The sequence below is a fragment of the Phaenicophaeus curvirostris genome, chromosome 23 (assembly GCF_032191515.1).
Source record: "Phaenicophaeus curvirostris isolate KB17595 chromosome 23, BPBGC_Pcur_1.0, whole genome shotgun sequence".
NCBI lineage: Eukaryota > Metazoa > Chordata > Aves > Cuculiformes > Cuculidae > Phaenicophaeus > Phaenicophaeus curvirostris.
In genome coordinates, this window is record NC_091414.1 from 8029763 (window position 1) to 8050308 (window position 20546).

Consider the following 20546-nt stretch of genomic DNA (forward strand, 5'->3'; position numbering starts at 1 on the left):
ACAACTAGTCGGTGTCCAGAAGCATGTGGGGAGCCCATCAGAGCAGGCACACAACCTGTCCCGCTGTCAGAAGGAAAGGGCTCATCCTGAGCCTGCCAGACATCCAGCTGCAGGAAGCGAAGCAGCCCGGATCCCCCCATCTCCCAACCACACAGAAAAGCTGTCCAAGTTTAACCATGGCTTTTGTCAACAGAGAAAGTTGCCAGTGCGCTCTTGTGAATAAGGAAAACCGGGATACGCCAGGAGGAGTGAGGCCAGCAGCATGAGGACAGTTAATGTCCCCTCTGCTCAGTCCTGGTGATGCTGCAACTCAGAAGGGAGGTGGAGAACTGGCAAGGGACTGGCAGGTGCTGAGTCCTGGGACATATCCTGCAGAAGGAGAAGGACTGGGATAGACCTGAGGCTGAGGGGAATCAATCCCTGCCAGCACTTGCTGGAAGGGAAATTGCAAAGAGGATGGAAGCAAACTCCACTGAGTAGTGGCAAACAGTATTTGTGGCAATAGCCACAAACTGGGGTGCAGGCCAGTCAGGATGGACATAGTTGAAATATTTTTACTAGAAGGTCTGTAAATCCCTGGGACAGGAACCTGGAGAGGGCAGGGCTCCCATCCTTCCCCCTTGGTTAGACAAAGCCACGGCTGATCTCACTGAGCGTTAACAAGAGCTGCACTTCAAACACGAGGTCAAACAAAGGAGCTGCAGAGGTCCTGCCCCAAGCATTTCAGTTCTGGGATTTGAACCGCAACAACTGCGCTGGTGCGTGTGCCACTGTTCCTTTCCTTCACAGGTGCTCTCTACATCATCAAAACACACTCCTGCAAACCCCATTCCACATAGAAAAATGGTTACTTACGTTCCCAGACAGGCCTGCGGCATTTGGAAAGGAAGCAATTAGACTGAGAAGATGGGTGACACATAAACCTCATCGATTATTTTCACGTTACATCCTTGTTTGCTTCAATGAGGTTCCTGTATTCGCTGTGAAACAGGGGACTTTGCACCTTAATGGTAATATTAATGCTATGTCTGGAGTTCCCTGCTGCTGCAGGGCAACTGGGCATCCCACAACGGGAATGTGAATGAAGCCAGTGGTCAGGGAGGCAAATCATAGAATCATAGAATAACCAGGTTGGAAGAGACCCACCGGATCATTGAGTCCAACCACTCCTATCAAACACTACACCATGCCCCTTAGCACCTCGTCCACCCATGCCTTAAACCTCCAGGGAAGGTGAGTCAACCCCCTCCCTCCCTGGGCAGCCTCTGCCAGTGCCCAGTGACCCTTTCTGTGAAAAACTTTTTCCTAATGTCCAGCCTAAACCTCCCCTGGGGCAGCTTGAGGCCATTCCCTCTTGTCCTGTCCCCTGTCATTTGGGCTAAGAGGCCAGCACCCTCCTCTCTACAACCTCCTTTCAGGTAGTTGTAGAGAGCAATGAGGTCTCTAAATAACGCAGGACAGACCATTTTAATGGCACTGAATAGGCTGAGGCAGAGATCTCCTGCCATGAAGGAAAGACCGAATTGCCCCAAAGTACGTGTCCATTCTTGCTGCGGGAATCTAAAGCCCACCAGCTGCCATGACAAGGAGGCAGGAAGGGTGCTGAGGCCTGAGAGTGAGTCAGGCAGCTCAGCTACATCCTAGATCCACTTAAAGTGTGCATGGTGCTCAGTGCGGCACTGAGATCGGACGAGTGGGAAGGACAGGAGCCCGGCCTAGAGAAGCAGCGCTCCCAAACATCTGCCCATTTTGTGCACAACACGAAGTCAAGGCTGTGAGAGCTTCCCCTGCCCGGGAGCCAAGGCAGTCATCACCAGTGCTACAGTGGGGGAGCCCCTGGCAGCAGGAGGTACTCTGCCAGCAGGAGTTCTGGAAAGCCAAAATGAGGTTCCTGACCCCAACAGCACAGCCTCGCGCACTGCCAGGCCCAGGCACGTTCTGCTGTTGCACAAGATGAGAGATGACATCCCTTTTCTGCTTGTGAATTGCAAGGCTGAGCTGTCCAAGAAGGGGGAGGTCTGGCTCACACTTGCAAGAGGAAAAGGAAGCCAAGACAGCCCGTTTGCTCTAGATAACACACTGCAGGCACCCAGCTCTTTAAGGGTAATGTCCTATGTTAAGGCCAACCCCTCACAGTTTCTCTCCAGTTTCAGTTGTTTTAAGAGGGCAGAGAAAGACCAGCAGACGAAATTCTCTGGAAGGAGAGAAGAGCACAAGCCCTTGACCTCTCCTACTGAGGTCCCTCAGTCCGGCGCTTGGGCTGTGGTTGATGCCCAACAACTCCACTCCTGATATACAAAACCACATACAGCAAAAGAGCTGCTATGCCCAGGGGGACAGGGTGGAAGAAAGGTTTTTTCTGTGCATTTACAAAGATAGCATCTCTTTGGGGAAAAGATCCAGCCACACAGACAGCATAAGAACAGAGATGATGCATCCAGACCATATAGCTCAGTACTTTGTGTCCAACAGCAGATAATGCTCAACGAAGAAGTGAATAGGAACGGTTTTTGATAGGAACGGTTGGACTCGATGATCCGGTGGGTCTCTTCCAACCTGGTTATTCTGTGATTCTGTGAATAAAGTGCAATGTACCTCTCCTTGTACGCTGCTAGGACTGGGCAGACTCCCTTGGCCAGCAGTTACACCAGGACTTCTATATATGGCTCGATAGTGTCTGAGTCAGCACCTACATGGACAATAAACAGGAATTTCTGTCCTCAACAAGACCCTGTGTTGAGTTCTGCAATCCACTGGAGGAAAAGCATTTCTGTCTCTTTTCAACCCATTTCTTGCTGATTTCCTCTTTTGTTCTCAGGTTCAGGAAAATATGATGCAGCTTTTGATGCCTGGGTTCTCCTCTGTAAAATTGCTTGTTTCCTTTTGAAAGGCTGCGCAGTAAAGTGTGTATAGGAAGGGGCGTCCACATGAACTGTAAGGCATGGCCAGAACGTGGCTTTGCAGTGAAGAAGACAGTATTTTCCATTTCACTCTCTGTCTCATACAGTCTCTGAGGTTGAGTGACTAAGAAGTGGGTCCTGAGCTGCAGTAGCTGATTTAGAGCACATAACGGTGTTCACCAAGCTAACATAAATGTTCAGTAACACACTGATCTACGTCTTAACAAGAATAGATTTCATCTCTGGCCAATCACTCAGGCTTTCTATAGCTGCCATAGCTTGGTCCCATCTTACTGAATAGTTTTTCTTCCTGGTGAAACCTTGACCTACGTCTGTCTGCGTACTCAGGGGATGCTCCACTCATCCCTACACTACAAAGTGGCACCAGGCCACACCGCGGTCCCTTTAATCCACAAGTGAACGTGAGCCAAGAGGGCAACTGTGTCCTGGTGTGCATCCAGCACAGCATCGCCAGCCAGGAAAGGGAGGGGATTGTCCTAGTTCTGGGAGCCACAGGATAAAAAGGTTCTGAAGCTACTGGAGAGGGTCCAGAGGAGGGCACAGAGTTGGTGAAGGGTTTAGATGGGAAGCCATGAGCAGTAGCTGAAGTCACTGGGTCTGTTCAGCCTAGAGAAGAGAAGATTGAGGGGAGACCTCATCGCACTCTGTGGCTTCCTCACAAGGCAGAGACGAGGAGCAGGCACTGAGCTCTTCTCTCTGACCCAGGGGGACAGCAGGAAGCTGTGCCAGGGGAGGGTTAGGTTGGACATTAGGAGAAGGTTCTTCCCCCAGAGGGTGGTGGAGCCCTGGAACAGCTCCCAGGGAAGCAGCCTGACAATGTTCCAGCAGCATTTGGCCAGCACCTTCAGCCCCACAGTGAGAATGTTGGAGTGCCCTGTGCAGGGACAGGAGTTGGACATTTGGGTCCCTCCCAACTATGAGTCCCTAAGTGAGCAGGTTCATGTTGCAGTTTCCCCAAGTAACTTGCAAAGATCCTTTCCCCTCCCACTGCAGCTGAACAGGGACACACCCTTTCAGATTGCATAGGAAGGGAAGGCAACCTCCCTGCCTTGGAAGGGAACCAAGAGCTTCCAGAAAGCAGCAAGGAGCTGAGCCTGACTCTGGTAGACCCCCATGGACGTGGAGAACAAGTTATCTTCACAGCATACCATACACCAGACCCTACTGAAAGGCATTTCTGGTACCTTTTCTTCCCTGAAAAGAAAAATAAAAGTACTTCTTATTCCCACTGATGTTTTTTGTTTTCTTGTCCCACACATCAAGGACAAATATTTCAGTTTACAAGGACAACTGACCCAGAAGGAGCTCAAAGTAGAAAGGGAGCCTAGACATCTCTCCAACTACAACACCTCTACCTCCTGAAATTAAATGTTTCATTTGACCCATCCTGCTGCCTTGGCCAGCATGGTAGAGACTGGCCAGTAGGCTGGCTGCATAGGAGGGGTCCACGTTGTGCATTCACTTATTTCCACTCAGGCAACTCACAACAGTTTGCTTTCACAAAGCCTGAATACAAGGACCAAAATTAGCCTTCCAGGTTCCCTCCAGTGGAGCAGAGTAACATCTACAAATGGCCAGGTCTTCGCTGCTGCTACAACCCATCTAGCAGACCGGAATCATCACAGGGCATAGCTGAGGAGATAAGACAGCAGAAATACCGCATCTTCAGACAGAGAAGCACATCATAGGCGGGACAGGACAAAAAGGAAACAGGGACAGCTAAACTGACAGTGAAACAGCATTGGTAGAAGCTACACGTTTTGCTGCCCTAAGCAAGTCATACATTGTGGAAAAAATTCCTCTCCCTGCAGCGGCATGTAGGAGTGGTGCTTCAGTGACACTGGCCACACGCTGCACACCTCGAGCCCCAGTGGTAAAAACTGCTCCACTGGTCAGATTCTCATAAACATACACCTCTCTGAGAAGCTGAAGCATTACATGGGTCGTACAAGCATTTCAAGTTCTCACAGGACTCATCCTGAAAAAAATTTAAAGACACAATCTGAGAGGTCAGCACCCTCAGTCAGAAAGACACTGCACCACCAGGGCAGAAAGGCTGCTGGGATGACCAGCTTTCCATTATCAAAAGAAAGGACTCTGGGCCAGATCTCCCACCTAGAAATACTTTTGACAGGGAAACAAGAGGCAGATGAGTTGGAGGGACAGCACATCCTCTGCCAAGACTGCCCTTCGGAACACTCTCCTAATTGGAGCTGCCGCCCAGCACGGCTGGTTTCTCACACAGGAAGCAGAAGAGATTGCATCTCAAAGACAGCTCGGCAAAAGTTAACAGATGTTTTACCCAGAATGGGGTGGCTTATTGTTGCCTTGACAAGAAGGTTGTGTCCTACCCATGCATTCCCAGTTAATGGAGGATCAAGCGCCTGAACAGAGTAACGCTGCACCGTTCAGCGTCTCCCAGACCTGTCAGACCACCTTACTCTGCTGCTTGCCACGTGTGCCACCCAGATATCAGCAGTGTGTTAATTTTTAAGGTATGTTTTGCCTCTTGAGATTCAGCTCAAGCTAACTATCCAGCAGGTTATACCTGGAGGGACAAATGAGGTGAAGAAACTCTATTCTTGTGTTTGCATGGAGAAGAGGAACTGTATTCTATTGTTCTAAGAGCCAGTTAACGTATAAAACATCAAAATACCTTAGTTTGACTAGGGAAGGACGTTTCACTTTACATCTGATCACACAGACCAGTGCATGAGAGGAGAAGAAACAAAAGCGAGTGGAGAGCACCAACCACCTTTCAGCAGATTCATCCAAGTTCCAGTCCTGTCCTTCAGGAGCTGCTCTTCCTGCAGCAATCTGTTTGATTATGTCACTCCTGCCTAGCAGGCAGAAACAGAAGGCAGTTAATCAAAACTTAAGGAGTTGAGACACCAGAAGATGGAGGCATCTCTCCAGGGACAACAGAATCAGTCTCTCTGAAGAGAAGCCTCAACCAGCGCCTGAGACACAGAGAGCAGCACAAAATATTGAGCTCATCTGAAAATGAAGGCACATAGGACAGCAAGTCCAGGTGAAAGGAGCTGGCTAAGAGCAGTGAGGAGGAAGAACAGCAGTATCTTCTTGGTGAGAGTGACCCACAGGACCCCAGTACAGGGACGGCCATGAGGACAGATGGGAAGAGTTTGTGGAAAGGTCTCCAGCGGTGTCTGCCTGGCACCCATCGGGCGGTACCACGCTCTTTTGAATGCCTTTCAACAGTTAAGAATCTCTTTAAAACTTACAATACACAAAATATAGGATTTTTTAAAGTCAAAACTCATTTTGAGCTCATCCCTTAGCTCTGAGGGGTTGTACTCCAAGTCCTCCCAACCCATCCACAGCTACAAGCTCAGTGAGTTCTGGCACACCCGCATCCAGGGAAGTCACCCTCTCCCCACCCTCCTGGGTGCTGCTCTGCAGAACTGTCACTTCAGAATTCAAGTCAGAACAGCCTTTGGGATGATGGCAGTACCTTACCAGGGCAAGCATTCGTGCTGAAAAGCAGCAGCATTTCGGTGGCCAACACTCGATTCTTACCCTTGCAACTGTTCTTTGTAATAATTCCAGGAAAAAAAATTCAGTAACTTGGGTAAAAATTTATTTTACATACAGATCATTGCAACTTGACTATTAATCAAGAGAAGTTATTTTTCCTTTACAGTGACCAGATGGTCTGAGATTAACACAAGTCTATGCCCGAGAGCTGGGATTTTAGTTTGGAAATGAGATCTTGGGGGAAGGATCCTTCCAAGCACTGCTCAGCTCAGTGAGAAGCTGCAGGGCTTTAACCACAGTGCAGCTGCACCGCACAGTGCTAGAAGCAGATTCCCACACTCAGTTCAGACCTTTCCAAGGTCTTGCTGAGCAAGATGCTGCCTGGAAAGGTATGGATGCGCTTCCAATATTTTGTTCAGCTCTCAAACTAGAAATGGAAGTGGTGAAATAGCACAACCTCTGTGAAGTACAAAACATCGAGTTACAGGGCAGCAGACAAACAGGACAGCAATAATGGCGGGGACCCTCCTAAGCCAAGTGTTCTACGTGTAGCGGGTTCCTGGCCGAGCTCACGCTATGGCCCTAGGTCAAACAGACAGAGTACAAAAAATACTTTGACCAATAATTAATTGTACTGGAAACAAACAGTCTACTAAAAAGCAATTCTTACTCTAGGTGCCAATGAGTCCTTAAAAGCAGGGAGGAGACTGAGGAGCTGCACTCGGGCAGTGCTGCCAGGATCATTCACGCTGCTCCATTTTTACTTTAGGAGGTCTCAGGAAGGTCCTATTTTTCTTTTCCTTCTTCCCCTTTGTATTTGCCTGGAAATTTCTCCAGCTGTCCACACGACCATCCCGACTTTCCTGTGAACAACAGAGAGAAAATTGAGAGTTAAGAAGCACAAGAGCCAGAAAACAGGTAGCACATGCCAGTTTCAAGATCAGGAGCAATGTCCCCGTATCCAGCCCGCAGCAGCCTGGCAGCCAGGACGTGCAGACACAGTGCAATGGAACTACAAGTGAGCTTACAAACACCAGTACAAGCACTGGGCTGGTTTCCTGTTTCAGACGCAACCAGCTTAGGATGTGCTGTCCTCACTAGAATCTGCTGAATCCTTTGATGGGCAAAAGAAACAAGAAACCTCATCTGCAATGGATGTTCCTAATCCGTCAGCCCAGAACATGCCATTTCCTTACTCTGTCTCACATCCTGACACTGCTCTTCTTGTGCTGCAGCTTGGAGGCATGGAAAAAAGAGACGGGCAATGTACCGCTGCCTTCTCTCATGCTTCTTGCCCCAAGCTTCATCACAAAGACACAATGAGAGAAGATCTCTGGTGCACTCTCCTCTCCCTGGCCTACCTGCAGAGGAGCAGAAATCCCTTCAGGAAAAGAGAACAACAACAAAAAGGCGTCTACAAAGCCAACCTACAGGCTGGGACTTCACATAAGAGGACAGAACAAGCCCAGGGATGATCCACTTAACACTGTGGGTTCCATACACTCGAGGCCCACCTGACCACAGCTGTGAGTGCGATGCTGGTGCTGCACTGCTAAACTCTGGCTACGACAGCCGGCTGTGTCACAGCCCTCCCTCCCCGTGGCAGGGTGGGGAAGGCCGGGCACCAGCAGCGATCGGGATACTGGGCAGAGCGCTCTCAGTGAGTTTGGAGACACAGAACTGGGAGGCAAGGCTGAGAGGCCAGAGGGTTGTGCTGCCACCCACAGGGACCTGGGCAGGCTGGAGGAATGGGCAGACATGAACATCCTGTAGTTCAACAGGGAGAAGAGCAAAGTCCTGCCTCAAGGAAGAAACACCACCTGGTACAAGCACATGCTGGGAGCCACCCGGCTGGTGTTGTGGTTTGAGCTAAATGAGTCAGTTTTGCGACTAACTCAGTCACTCTACGTAACTTCATTCTCTGAAAGCCGATTGCGTGTTTTTGAGGCTGATCTTCTCTAAAGTGATAACACAGGGCACTGGTGTGGAAAAAGGCTAATGCTTACACATAACCAAGGCATGTTCGAGCTGGTGGAAGGGGCCGCACCTGCAAGGAGGGGCAAATGGGGCAGGTGACCCTAAACTGATCAACAGAGGATTCCATTTCACCCCTTACACGTCACATTCGGGATAAACTGAGAGATCACAAGGGTCTCGCTCTCTTCTGCGATGGCCAGCATCCAGTGAGGACCTTGTCTCTCTCGTTGCTCCTGATCCCAGATCCCTCTGTTCCTGAATCCGGTTCCTGAAGCCAGCTCCCTCCTGGCCATGGACCCATTCCCTCGTGTCTGCTCTGCAGCATTGGTGGCAACTACAGATATTGAGGGGTGGGGTGAGGGTGTGATCTCTGATATTTGTATATATTTTATTGCTTTCTAATTATTATCGTCATTATTATTATTATCATCATCATAACCATCACCATCATAATTTCATTAAAACTTTCATTTAGTTTTAGTTTCCAACCCGCAGGTCTTTTTCCTCTCACTTCTCTTTACTCCCTTTCCCTGTGGGGTGGGGAAGGGATTTAGGAGCCCAACCACATGCTTTTAGCTGCCAAAATTAATGTGAGTGGGGCTGAACCATGACAGCTGGAAAGCAGCTTGGCAGAAAAGAACCTGGGGGTCCTGGCAGACATTGGGAACATCTCATGTCCAGGCTGGACACGAGTCAGCAATGCGCCCTTGCTGCAAATGCAAGGTGCCCTGGGATGCACTTGGCAATGACATCGCCGGAAGGGGGAAGGGAGAGGATCCCCGCCCTCTGCTCGGCACTGGGGAGGCCACGTGTGGAGCACTGTGTCCAGCACTGGGTTCCCCAGTACACAACAGACACATACTGGAGAAAAGCCAACAAAGGGCCACAAATGCGAAAAAAGGACCGGAGTATCTCCCATACAAGAAAAGGCTGAGAGAGCTGAGAGTTCAACCTGGAGAAGAGAAGGCTCAGGAAGATCTCATCAATAACTGCAAGTATCTGAAGAGCAGTGGAAAGGAGACTGAGCCAGGCTGCTCTTGGTGATGGTGCCAGGACCAGAGGCCACGGGTGCAAACTGACACATCAGGAGCTCTAACTGAGCATCCAGAAACATGGCCTTATTGAGGGTGAGTGAGTACTGGAACAGGCTGCCCACAGAGGTTGTGGGGGCTCCATTGCTGAGGATACTCAAAAGCCATCTGGACACGGTCCAGGGCAATTGATTCCGGGTGGCCCTGCATGAGCAGGGAGCTGGACCAGATGGACCCCAGCAGTCCCTGCCAACCTCAATCATTCTGTGATCACGCTTCTTCTATGGATAAGGCTGGATGGCAACTACTGCTCTAACATTCTTGTTTCTCACTGGCTGTTGGAAGAAACTATTATTGAAATTACTAAGAAAGTGAATTTTGAGGGTGAGGTGAGAGAAAGCCGATGTTCCAACTTCTAAAATACCTCAAGATATAATTCAGCTCTGAAAGCAGCCGATGAACAGCTTCTAGAAACAGTGAGCAATCACTTGGATGACACGGATATTCATATGAGGATTCAGAAATGCTGCAGAACATACATGAGGGACACAACCTACAGGTTTTAGGTTACAGAGACAGCATCAAAACTAGGATGAAAACAAGAATTGGTATCACCAGGGGCAGGAAAGCCCAGCAGAGAAATGCAGAGGTGCAGTACCAGCACCTTAAGGGGCTGGGGATGTTCGTGTTGGGTTTGTTCAGGGTTTTTTGTGAAACAGACAGAGCCACAATCACAGAACAACAAGACAATTTTGATTTCCTGTTTTTTAAAGATTGTTTGAAGCAGCAACACACATCCACCCTCTTGCTATATCTTAAAAGCAGCCACTGAGTTAGTAGACATACAGGAGCAACCAAGAATTCCTAGGCTATTTTGACTCACTGATGGTCACTAGAGATAAGCTTCTTACTCTTGTGTATTCCAGAGATCCACTCTGGACATTAATATCTGGCTTTGACACTGTCTTTTCACATGGATGAAATAGTCACCAGCAAGGCTGGAGAAGACACCTGCAAGTGCAGAGATTCAGCTGTCTCAGCATGGTTGAGGACATGCAGAGGTGCACTCAGAGGTGCAATATCTAAATAGTTTGACAGCCCCTGTTTGGCCCATCGTTGTTTGCTTGTAATACTTGCTCACATTTCCTCAGTTGCTACACTTTACCGCCCCCCTACAACAACAACCAGCAAATTCTGTGGCCATTCTGGCGTGAGAACAAAAACTCTGCCAGCAGCAAGGCCAGTGAGACTCACCACTCTCTCTGGCACTACGTGACAAAACCCATAGCGCAGTCAGCACAGCAGTATTACACAGGTTTTCCAGAATATGCAGAATATATATTATTGATGTGATACAGCACATGAACACAAACACCTCCCAGTCAAGTCTCTAGCAACATCCCAGTAGTCCATTTTCTACAGGATGCCAGTCCAGCTCATACACTTCACTCCTAGACACCTTCTTTTTTAAAGTCCTTTTGAGCATCAACTGGGATTTGGCTTTGGAATAAATGAACAATCCAGCTCATGTCTTCATGAGGTCCTGCACGCCATCCCCTCCTCCCACTACCTCCCCACCTAACAGGACTTCATCCCTGGTGTGTAATGAGGGGGGGAGTTATGGGCTAAATCAAATATTTTGGCAGGCTGCAAGTTTGATCCCTAGAACAGTAGCAAAACAACCACAAAGCTGCTTCTGATATGCCTAAACCCCAAATACCAGGTGTAAGGGTCAAAGGGAAGCAGCTCCCAGTCAGGTATCCGGTATGTACAGTAGATACAGATTCCGTAAGCTTCACCAACCAGACTGAAAAGTGCTGAAAGCAGCCCACACTGGTGCTTGAACAGCTGCCAGAGTGTAACTGGTCATCAGTGACTTGGGCTAAGCAGCACTTCACATGCCTGATGCGGGACAAGAATGAACTGCTGGCAGAGCTGGAAAATACTGTACCGTAAATTACCATATGTTACTGGATACCCAAGTCCCATTGGTGAGCTCCTCTCCCCACACAAGAGTAAAGCTCAGACCTGTGCAGGACCTTTTTCTAAGTGTCTGCTTAAATTATCTCACAGCACCTGCAGAGAAATAGTCTCTCTTCTCTCTAGGGGCATTCCCTGCAGCACGGCCAAGAACTGCTGAGGCCCATCCTGTAAGTTAAGCTGCTGATTACCTCAAAGTTCTTCTGCCATTCTCGCTCTCGTTTAGCTTTTTCTTGTGCCTCTATTTCCTCTTCCCTCTGCCGCTTCCTGGAAGGGAAGGCACAAAGAAGTTACGAACCCACAAGCATCTACTTTAAAGAAATATCAAAACATCTCGGAGAGCTCTTCCAGTTTCTTATCTGATTAAAGTGTTTATCAGAAGAGATAAACACACACATCTAAGATAACACAGCAAATATAACTTTATTTCAAATCTGGAAAACTGGCAAACAGAGAAGATGCTTTGGCACCACTGAGAGTATGCATGTACTTAATTAGTGTATCAGCTTCTCCTGCTCAGCAAAACATTCAGACTCCATTGTAACCCTTGTGCCAAGTCTCTAGAACTGTTTAGAGTACACATTTAGAGAAGTTGTTAAATCCTTGAGCATGCAAGGTAAGAATGAAATCTTCCCCCCCGCCCTTAATTTTTATCTGTAATCAAAGCGCCCTGCAACCATCTCAGATGGCCTCCACTGGCCAGTACAGAAACTCCACTCTGTGAGGTGCATCCCCAGTGAGCAACCAGGCAACGTGATCAACACACCTAAAACAGTCCAGGATCACATATGCCAGAGGATAGTTCCAGCACTTAATTAAAATTAAAAATCAATACTTTGCATGCTAACAACATGCACAAGTGTGTCACTGTTTCACTATTTTGATTGGCCTCCATGTATACACAGCAGAGCACACAACCATACCAAATAGATGAACATCTTAAACAAGAAGGGCAAGTTTCCCACTGGCATTTCTCAAGCACACAGCTCTATAACCCACAGGCTGCCCAGATCTACCTCTCCGGAAGTCAGCCCGTCAGGACCCTTGTTAAAGCAGGTCCTGCTTTCAGCAGGAGGTTGGACCAGATTATCTCCAGAGGTTCATTTCTTCTTAGACTTTTCTAAGACTCTATGATTCCTTATCTTGTCTGAGGCAAGACAAAGAGCCTGCATTGCACAAGCAGAATGCTGCTCATACCTTTCATGCATTTCCTTTGCTTCTCTTTCTTTCCTCTTGATTTCCAGTTCAGCAAAGAGTTTCATTGTCTGTTTGTATACAGCTTGTTTGAACTGTAAAACACAGATCCAGCCTTAAAACAATGTCCATTAACACAGTTAGAGAAGGCTGTTTAACGTAAGAATGCAAAAAAGCATAAAAAGAATGCAAAGCCTAAGTATGCCCATGTAACCTCTATCCTGCCCTGACAGCAGTCAGTAGCAGCAGTAAAGGCTATCAAGCCCTGCTGATCAAATTCTGACCCTGACACCAAAAAAACAACTACTTACTAGCCTTGTTTTCATTTGTATTCATGAAACTGTTCCAGGAGAGAACGGTTCATTTCAAGTTCTCTTATTTTTGAGACTTGCAATCTTGCATTTGACATAAAAGGCAAAATGGTCACTGTTGAGAAAGTAATTTCCCCGCAGATGATCTTGATCATGTTGTAGAAGCCTAACATCGGCTTTCCCATAGGAAATGTCAGCATATTTCAGACAAGCTTTATTATTAAAGAACTAGCACCAGATTTCCGAAAATCAACTGTTCTGAGGTTACTATGGTGATATCAAGAGGAAATAAATCACCTGGTAGGGTAAAAGAAGGTGACAACAGTGAGACTCATGATCTCAGTGTTTGATAATCACCTGTCACTGTAAAACACTAAACATTTTCAGACTAAAAAACAGGTAAGAAGAACTATGACATGTCTTTTTTATTAAAATTGATTTGCTGTGGAAAAGCTTATCTATCCTTGAGCACTGTATGGAAGAAACAGCTAAAACAGCACTTCCTACAGCGTCACTAAGAGCGCATTTTAGATGTGCTGCAGCGGCTTAGTACATGCTGAGAGCAAGAATGGCGCAGTTCCAGCATCCAGAAACAAGAAATTGATTCAAAAAAAGACTGTGTGATGCACACACATTAAAGATTTGCTTCATGAATAGAACCAGGTATTTTGATCAAAATAATCTCATGATGTATTCACTCCACACTACAGTTAAACTATTTTCTAAAGTACATGGGTCTTACCCAAGAGCGGCACTCTCCAGTGGTTTGCAGAATTTGTTCCTCTGTAAGTGTAGTGATTTACAACACACTAACAAGACTAATAAATACTTCCATAATGGTTTTGACTCTCAATTCCTTGAAACACATTCTGTACTTCCCAGTTTCCCTGAACAGTACATGACTTACAACTTCAGGATCATCCTCTTCTACAGTGGGAGGTTTTCCGTCCTTCTTCAACTGCTTCTTTTTTTCTTTCACCTAAGGATTTAGAACAGAAATGAAAGCTTAAAGTTTTACGGAGCTTACATAATTGTATTCAAATAGTTCTGCATTCCTCCTCCACTGTGTGGGAAGGACTCTAGATAACACCATGTTCCTGATTTTGATCAATGTTTTAGTCTAAGTTTGTCTGGTCCTACGTCCAGACAAACACATCCAAGATCACTATGATACGAAGTGGAGTAATGAAAAATACTATGTTAGACACTATCCATTCCAAAAAATCCCTTTGTTGCTTTTGTTTGGTTTGATGACACATTCATATCCGATATACACCATACAAACCAGTAGGAAGCTTGTTTTGTTTTGCAATAGTCAAAAGACTAACAACAAGCAGAACAAAGTGCAGCTCAGTTTAGAGTATCCAAGTTCTTCCAATCTGTCTGCTTTCTCAAGCTTGTTGTGGTTTAGTCCACTCACATCACTCAACTGACTTCCTGGCCAATGCAATCCAAGTTCATTTTCTTATCTTACAGGTCATTTTCCCCAAAACTTGCCAGTCTCCTGCTGTCACCACCTATTTTCTCCCATCCACCCACATGAGAACTGCATCATTCATTCATAGAGCTGAAAAAAGCAATTTAGGTCAGACCATGTGGTCGACCTAATTATTTCAAGTACTGAATTTCATTGAACTATCTTACACTGCGCTCAACAGCAGTCTCGGACAAAGCACATCTGTTCAGGGCACGAGGAGCTCAGAGCTCACCTGCACAGCTTTGTTATGAGGCTTGTTTAGCTTTTCATGACCTAAACATGCAGTGGGTATACCAAAGAGCAAATGATGAATGACTGAACATCACTCGCCCCCACCCCAGTTGTAAGTATAGAATACTTACAGTGTGTTCCACATATTCTTTTCCTGCCTGTATCACATCCAAGGCTCTCTTCTTCTGCTCCTGATCTAGCAGCAACTTGTATGCTTTATCTACAGCTAACAAAAACCATCAACATTAATAGTACCAGCAGCAATATTCACAACGCATCACCAGACTGCTACTTGTTGATCATACAAGTTTTGCTTCCTAGAACTTGGGGGGGTTTGTTTGGTTTGGTTTAGTTTGGTTTTCTTTTTTTTTTAATGCATCTAGGTAAGGGATATCAAGATAAATGAGTTCTAGGGGTACAGTAAAGGCAGAAACTGCCAGATATGTTTTGGAGCTAGCAGGGTGAAAGTATCAGTTCTACCAAGTGATTTAGTTACAGGGCATGAGGTAAGTTTAAGGCGGAAAATGCCTCACTGTAGTGCAAAGCACATACCTAAACCCACCACTCTGTCATATGGTCTTTGAATAAAATAAAATGCACACATCAGTTCGTGAATGACCTCAACGCCCAAGGGCCAGGCCTGTCCATGTGGCAATCTGACAGGCGACTGCTGCCACCCAGTGACACAGTCTGCAGCAATGCTGCCGCACAGCTACCGCTCCCTCAGCCTAAGTGCCTCACAGAAAAGCTTGTGTGGGGCCACCACCCCTAACCAACATTTAATTAACTACAGAAAAAACGTATTCCACTACAACCATGCACTAGACCAGAAAAAGGGTGAGAGCATTACCTTCAAATGCCTTCTGGGCCCTGTCTGCATCATCTTGATTTTTGTCTGGATGCACCAATATTGACAACTGCAAGAGAAAGGACTTTGCTATCAAGATCATTGTAAAAGATTAAGAACATTTCAGATACTTTTGTGAGAGGAGGGAAATAATCTCAGCTAGAAGGAATCACAGGGGATCAATTCCTGTGCATATGGACACATCAGATGACAACACACAGAAGGGTACATCATCAAAAGCTTATGAATCAAATACAACCCCTGTACTGTACAGGTTGTCTGAGAAAAGCTGTGCCTTGGGATGTGCAGAACAATATAAACACCCGCCAGCTGCAGTGCCTGGGGCTGATACAAACCCCTTGGTTGCCCAAGTTTTTGATCTTTGGACTTAAGAAGAACCAAACCTACAAAGACCAACCTCAAGCAAAGCTGACCTTTTACACAACAATGTCTCTCCAAGAAGTTCTATCCTTAAGGCTGTTCCAATATCAAACTATTCATAAGAATGGTTAAGTTTCTCCTTAAGCTCCTCTACTAAGAGTTAAGAAAACTCTTCCCTGTACTCTCCATCCAGCTGACTCAAGACATTGATGGTAATCTTAAGGGCAACACTGAATGGGCTGGAAGGCCTTCACCTTCCCCCTTCAGAGAAAGCTCTTTCAAACTTTCCCCATGTGGCTCTTTTTTTCCAGACCTCTTATTTTTGCCATTGCTGTATGGACCCTATGGTTTATTTGCATCTTTATGAGTATGACATTCAAAACCAGTTACAGTGCTGCAACTGAAATTTCATCAGTGCCAAAGAATGCAAAATATTTACTCCTGAACTCTACAGATGGCACTTCCCAGTTGACAGGAAAAAGGTTTGTTCCAGTCCTAAAGCAGCAGCACGCTGCTGAATTACTCCATGATTTGCTAGAGCCGATGCCTTTTTCCTTCTGTTGTCTGTTCCACATTCTGTATTTCAGTGTTTGATTTCTTCAACATACAATTCCATGCACTTCCCTCATTTCATCACATTGACTTCTAACCATTTCCCTGCAGTCTCCTGCCAGCCCAAGGCTAAGACGGCCCCAGTTCACTGATTTACAGAACCGAGAAGTCAGCAACAAACTAAAAAGTTATCTCCTGGCTTCCCACATACAGGAGCGCCCACATCCCATCACTATCTCACCAAGCATGCCTCTGTCAGCCAGCACAGCCTCCTGTCTAAAGGCAGCTCCCGCTGATTCAGGTGGGAGGCTACAGACTGCCAAATATTGTGCTTCTTTGCTGCGTGCACTAATTAAACTAAAATTTCTCCTGCAGATCTGACAGCAGAGTAAATCCAAGGTAATGTTTCCTGCATCAAATGAGGGCCAGTGACCAGGGCTGCTGCTATTCTAGGTAACCCGGCCACCAGAAATGACCACTGAAATTATTAAAGACACTGCACAGAAAAGACACTGCACTGGTTCCAAGTCCATATATTTGAGAAAAATACCTTTTCTCAGTTCTTAATTCTGACAAACGTCATCCTTCTTTTTTGAACCACAGCTCCCTGAGCTGATTATACACAGGCATGTTGGTTTGCAATAGCCCCATCACACACTTTACAGGCAAAGAAGTGAACCACGCTCAGACCAAGGATGCTTGTTGATACAAAGACAGTTCTATGCATTTCTTCCCAAAGTGGCTGCTCTCCTACCCAGAACAGCTTTACCACTGTTTTTCTTCTTCCCAAGTACAGCTGCACAACCTCTGCAGAGCTTCTGGTTTCCTTCTAGAGGCTTCAAGTGCAAAAGCCAAATACCTGCCGGAATCTTTTCTTTATCTCTTCATCTGTGGCTTCAGGGTCCATTTGCAGCACCTAGAAGAGACCGTGAAAGCAGAACAAGTGCAATGATACTGCCCGTGTTTCAGGTTCCCGACAGCAAGCTTGGTTCACTGGTGTACAGAGACACCATCAGAAAACTTCCCCAAGCAGGGAGCTGCCTCAGGACATGAATTTTCACCGGGTAAAGCAGAAACATTTTAAGAGACACCATGTTTGATACATTCCACTTCTAGCAGTGCTAGATTCCTCTGACTATGCCACCATCCTTTCCACACTTGAGTCTTGTGTAGACAGCTGCTATCCCCAAATAGCCACAATTGGTCTAAACCTCCAACCAGTCCTGTAGCAAGTCTTGGTCTGACAGAAATGGAAGCCTACAGTGGCTTTGGGACGCTGCTGGATCATTCACAACCAAGAACTTTGGGCAGAGAACATACTACTCACTTAGAATTTTTCCACTTCATGATTTTGAAAGAAGATACAAGAGTTTTACCATCTGGTTTCCATGAACGAGCCCACTTCTCTCTGTACTGATCTTCAGGAACGTGGCAAAGTTTAGGACTCCTTTTGTGATTCAGTTTACTGAACAGAAGTCCTAAGCAACAAGTGAGCCTACTCAATGCAGATGAACACTGGTCTGACACTATGAATTTGTAAATAAAAAACACCCTCTTACAGGAAAGCTACATTCTAAATAGCTTGCTTTGTTTACTCTCCACGTCAAGTATTAAGGTCTATACAGACTGAATGTTGTGAAGGAGAATCTGCCAGCTGATCTGGTTGACCAGCCCTAAACTGGGACTACAAAAAGCACCCAAGGCTTTAAAAAAGCAGGAGATATCAGGAAGGAATATACATGGGAAAAGCCAGCTCTAGAGGAACACCAGATTATTCCATTTTCTGTTTTCCTCAGGCTTTACATACCTGTTAAGACTTTATAACTGACTACAAATGGAACCAAACTACATAATATGCAAGGGAATTATCCACTTCCCAGTAACTCCTCAAAAATTGCTCACTAGCATGAACAGCAACAACCCTTTTGTTCTATGCACTATGCAAGTTCAGAGGGATAACATGCAACATAAAAGACAACTAGAAATGCCGAGTCAGAAGCACTCTGAACAGAATCCAACAGGCAAAGCCTCCTAACTGTTACGTTCTCATTCAGAAAGTTCCTAGCGTGGATCTACCAGACCTCCCAGTGCTGCTGCGTGAGAGAATGTGTCAAAGGAACATAGATTATGCCTGCTGTAAAACAGCAAAAAAGTGAGTGAGCACATCTGTACCATCCTTCTGCCTCCTGAAAACCTTCTGCGCTGTAACCCACACCTGAGAATGTTTTTATTTCTTTATGTTTGGTATTTTTACCGAAATGAATGCCCATTAAATCTGGACACTGGTATTATCAGGTCAGAAGGGAGGATAAAACATTCAAACTAACCTCAAAAGGGTTCAAGTTGAAATAGGAAGATCCAGGTCGGGTCAGCCTGTCAATTTGGTTTTTTGATGTTAAAACAGAGTCTCGTTTTTCAATTTGCTTGACCTGAAGAACAAGAGAGACCTATGTTAACTGACCATCACAATGTGCTTACCTGTTTTCGCCTGTGATTGCTACATTGGTCATCATCATAATCCTGCACTACAATTCACAGCATTCTTGCTCATCTCACGCACTAGTGGAACCTTTTCTACAGCATGACAGTGTTTTTAATGTAAAAATCTCACTGTAAGCAAACCCTAGCAGCTGACGGTTTACCCTCACTTTGCTCCTGAGGCAGCACAGCCAATGTGATTCCTTGGAAACCACCCACACCACTGCTTTTAACTCGCTGCTGGCAAGAGAGCCCATTAAACACATAAAATCACAATCACACTGGTGCAATTATCCAGGTTCATCCTGACTACAGGTCATTTGCTTCAGTTCCATTTACATTTTTCCCTTTGCAGCATTAAACCATAGCAAACTGTTCATTTATGCTCCACCTTTGCCTTTATTTAAAGCAATCCCCATCCCCGGTCTGTGCTGCCTTTCTGTGGGTGCTCTGGAGTCCGTGGGAAGGGGAAGGGGCCAGTGCTGGTGGGACTGTGGTAGGGCTCAGGAGGGGAGCACAGGGGGCTTGTGCAGATCCTGCGGGGCGCACACACACAACTACGGAGGGAGGAGACGGGGCCTTCTGGGGTTGAAGGCGTGGAGCTGGTGGCAGTGAATGGGACCATCCAGGCCATTCAGAGAATCGCCTGATGGGAAAAGATCTTTGAGATCGAGTCCAACCGTCCCTGTCCACAACTGAACCACCTCCGAGTACCTCCTCTGCCTGTCTCTTAAACACCTCCACCACCTCCTTGGGCAGCCTCTGCCAGTGCACAAGAAACCTTTCGGTGAAGAATTTTTTCCTAATATCTGATCTGAATGTTCCCTGGTGCAACTTGAGGCCGTTTCCTCTTGTCCTATCATCTATCATAGAATTGTTTGGCTGGAAAAAAAACTTTGAGATCATCAAGGCCAGCCGTCCCTGGCCACTACTAAACCAGATCCCTAAGGACCTCCTCTGCCCGTCTTTTAAATCCCTCCAGGGACGGGGCTCCACCACCTCCCCGGGCAGCCTCTGCCAGTGTCCGATAACCCTTTTGGTGAAATGTTTCCTGATGTCCAATCTGATCCTGCCCTGGCGCGACGTGAGGCCATTCCCTCTCGTCCTATCGCCTGTCACCTGGGAGGAGAGACCAACACCCACCTCGCTACAACCTCCTTTCAGGCAGTTGCAGACAGCGATGAGGTCTCCCCTCAGCCCCCTTTTCTCCAGACTAAGCAACCCCATGTCCCTCAGCCGCCTCTCACAAGCCCTGCTCTCCCGCCTCGTCCCCACTCCCGCGCCGCCGCCCTCCCCGCCGCCCCGGCCCGGCCTGCGGGATCCCCTGGCGGCGCTGGGCCCGGGGTTGCGGCGGGGCGCGGAGCGGGGCCCGGGGGTGCGGCGGGGCGCGGGGCCGGCCCGTACCTCGCTGTAGAAGGTCAGGAACGCCTCCTCGGAGGCGCCCCCCGCCGCGGGCTCCCCCGCCGCCGCCGCCATCGCCAGCACCACGTGACGCCGCGCGGGGGCACGTGACCACGGCGCCGAGGCCGCGCGGCGCCCCCACGTGGCCTCAGCCTGCGTCACGTGACAGATACCTTCATCACGTGATCGAGCGCTCCCGTCACGTGACCGAGACCACGTGGGTCCCGCCGCGCTCGGCCCCGGGGCCCCGCGGCGCGGCCCGAGCCCGGG

At 47.3% G+C, this 20546-nt stretch overlaps 1 protein-coding gene across 1 annotated transcript; it reads right to left on the minus strand.

Moving 5' to 3' along the window:
- Nucleotides 1-6502: 6502 nt before the first annotated feature.
- On the minus strand, nucleotides 6503-20398 carry DNAJC8 (DnaJ heat shock protein family (Hsp40) member C8). The gene is made up of 9 exons (XM_069875277.1): nucleotides 20280-20398; nucleotides 18725-18826; nucleotides 17257-17313; nucleotides 15468-15534; nucleotides 14749-14843; nucleotides 13817-13888; nucleotides 12602-12693; nucleotides 11596-11671; nucleotides 6503-7279 (listed from the first exon to the last, which is right to left on the minus strand). Exons 1-9 carry the CDS (start codon nucleotides 20349-20351, stop codon nucleotides 7157-7159), a joined length of 756 nt encoding a protein of 251 aa, XP_069731378.1. The 5' UTR covers nucleotides 20352-20398; the 3' UTR covers nucleotides 6503-7156.
- Between the last annotated feature and the right edge of the window lie 148 nt (nucleotides 20399-20546).

Coding starts and splice junctions, on each gene's coding strand:
- DNAJC8 (XM_069875277.1), bottom strand. CDS start 20,351: ATGGCGGCGGCGGCGGGGGAGCCCGCGGCGGGGGGCGCCTCCGAGGAG. Junction 13,889..14,748: donor AAGAATATGTGGAACACACT/GTAAGTATTCTA, acceptor CTAAATCCTTAG/GTGAAAGAAAAAAAGAAGCA. Junction 11,672..12,601: donor GCAAAGGAAATGCATGAAAG/GTATGAGCAGCA, acceptor CTTCCCTTCCAG/GAAGCGGCAGAGGGAAGAGG.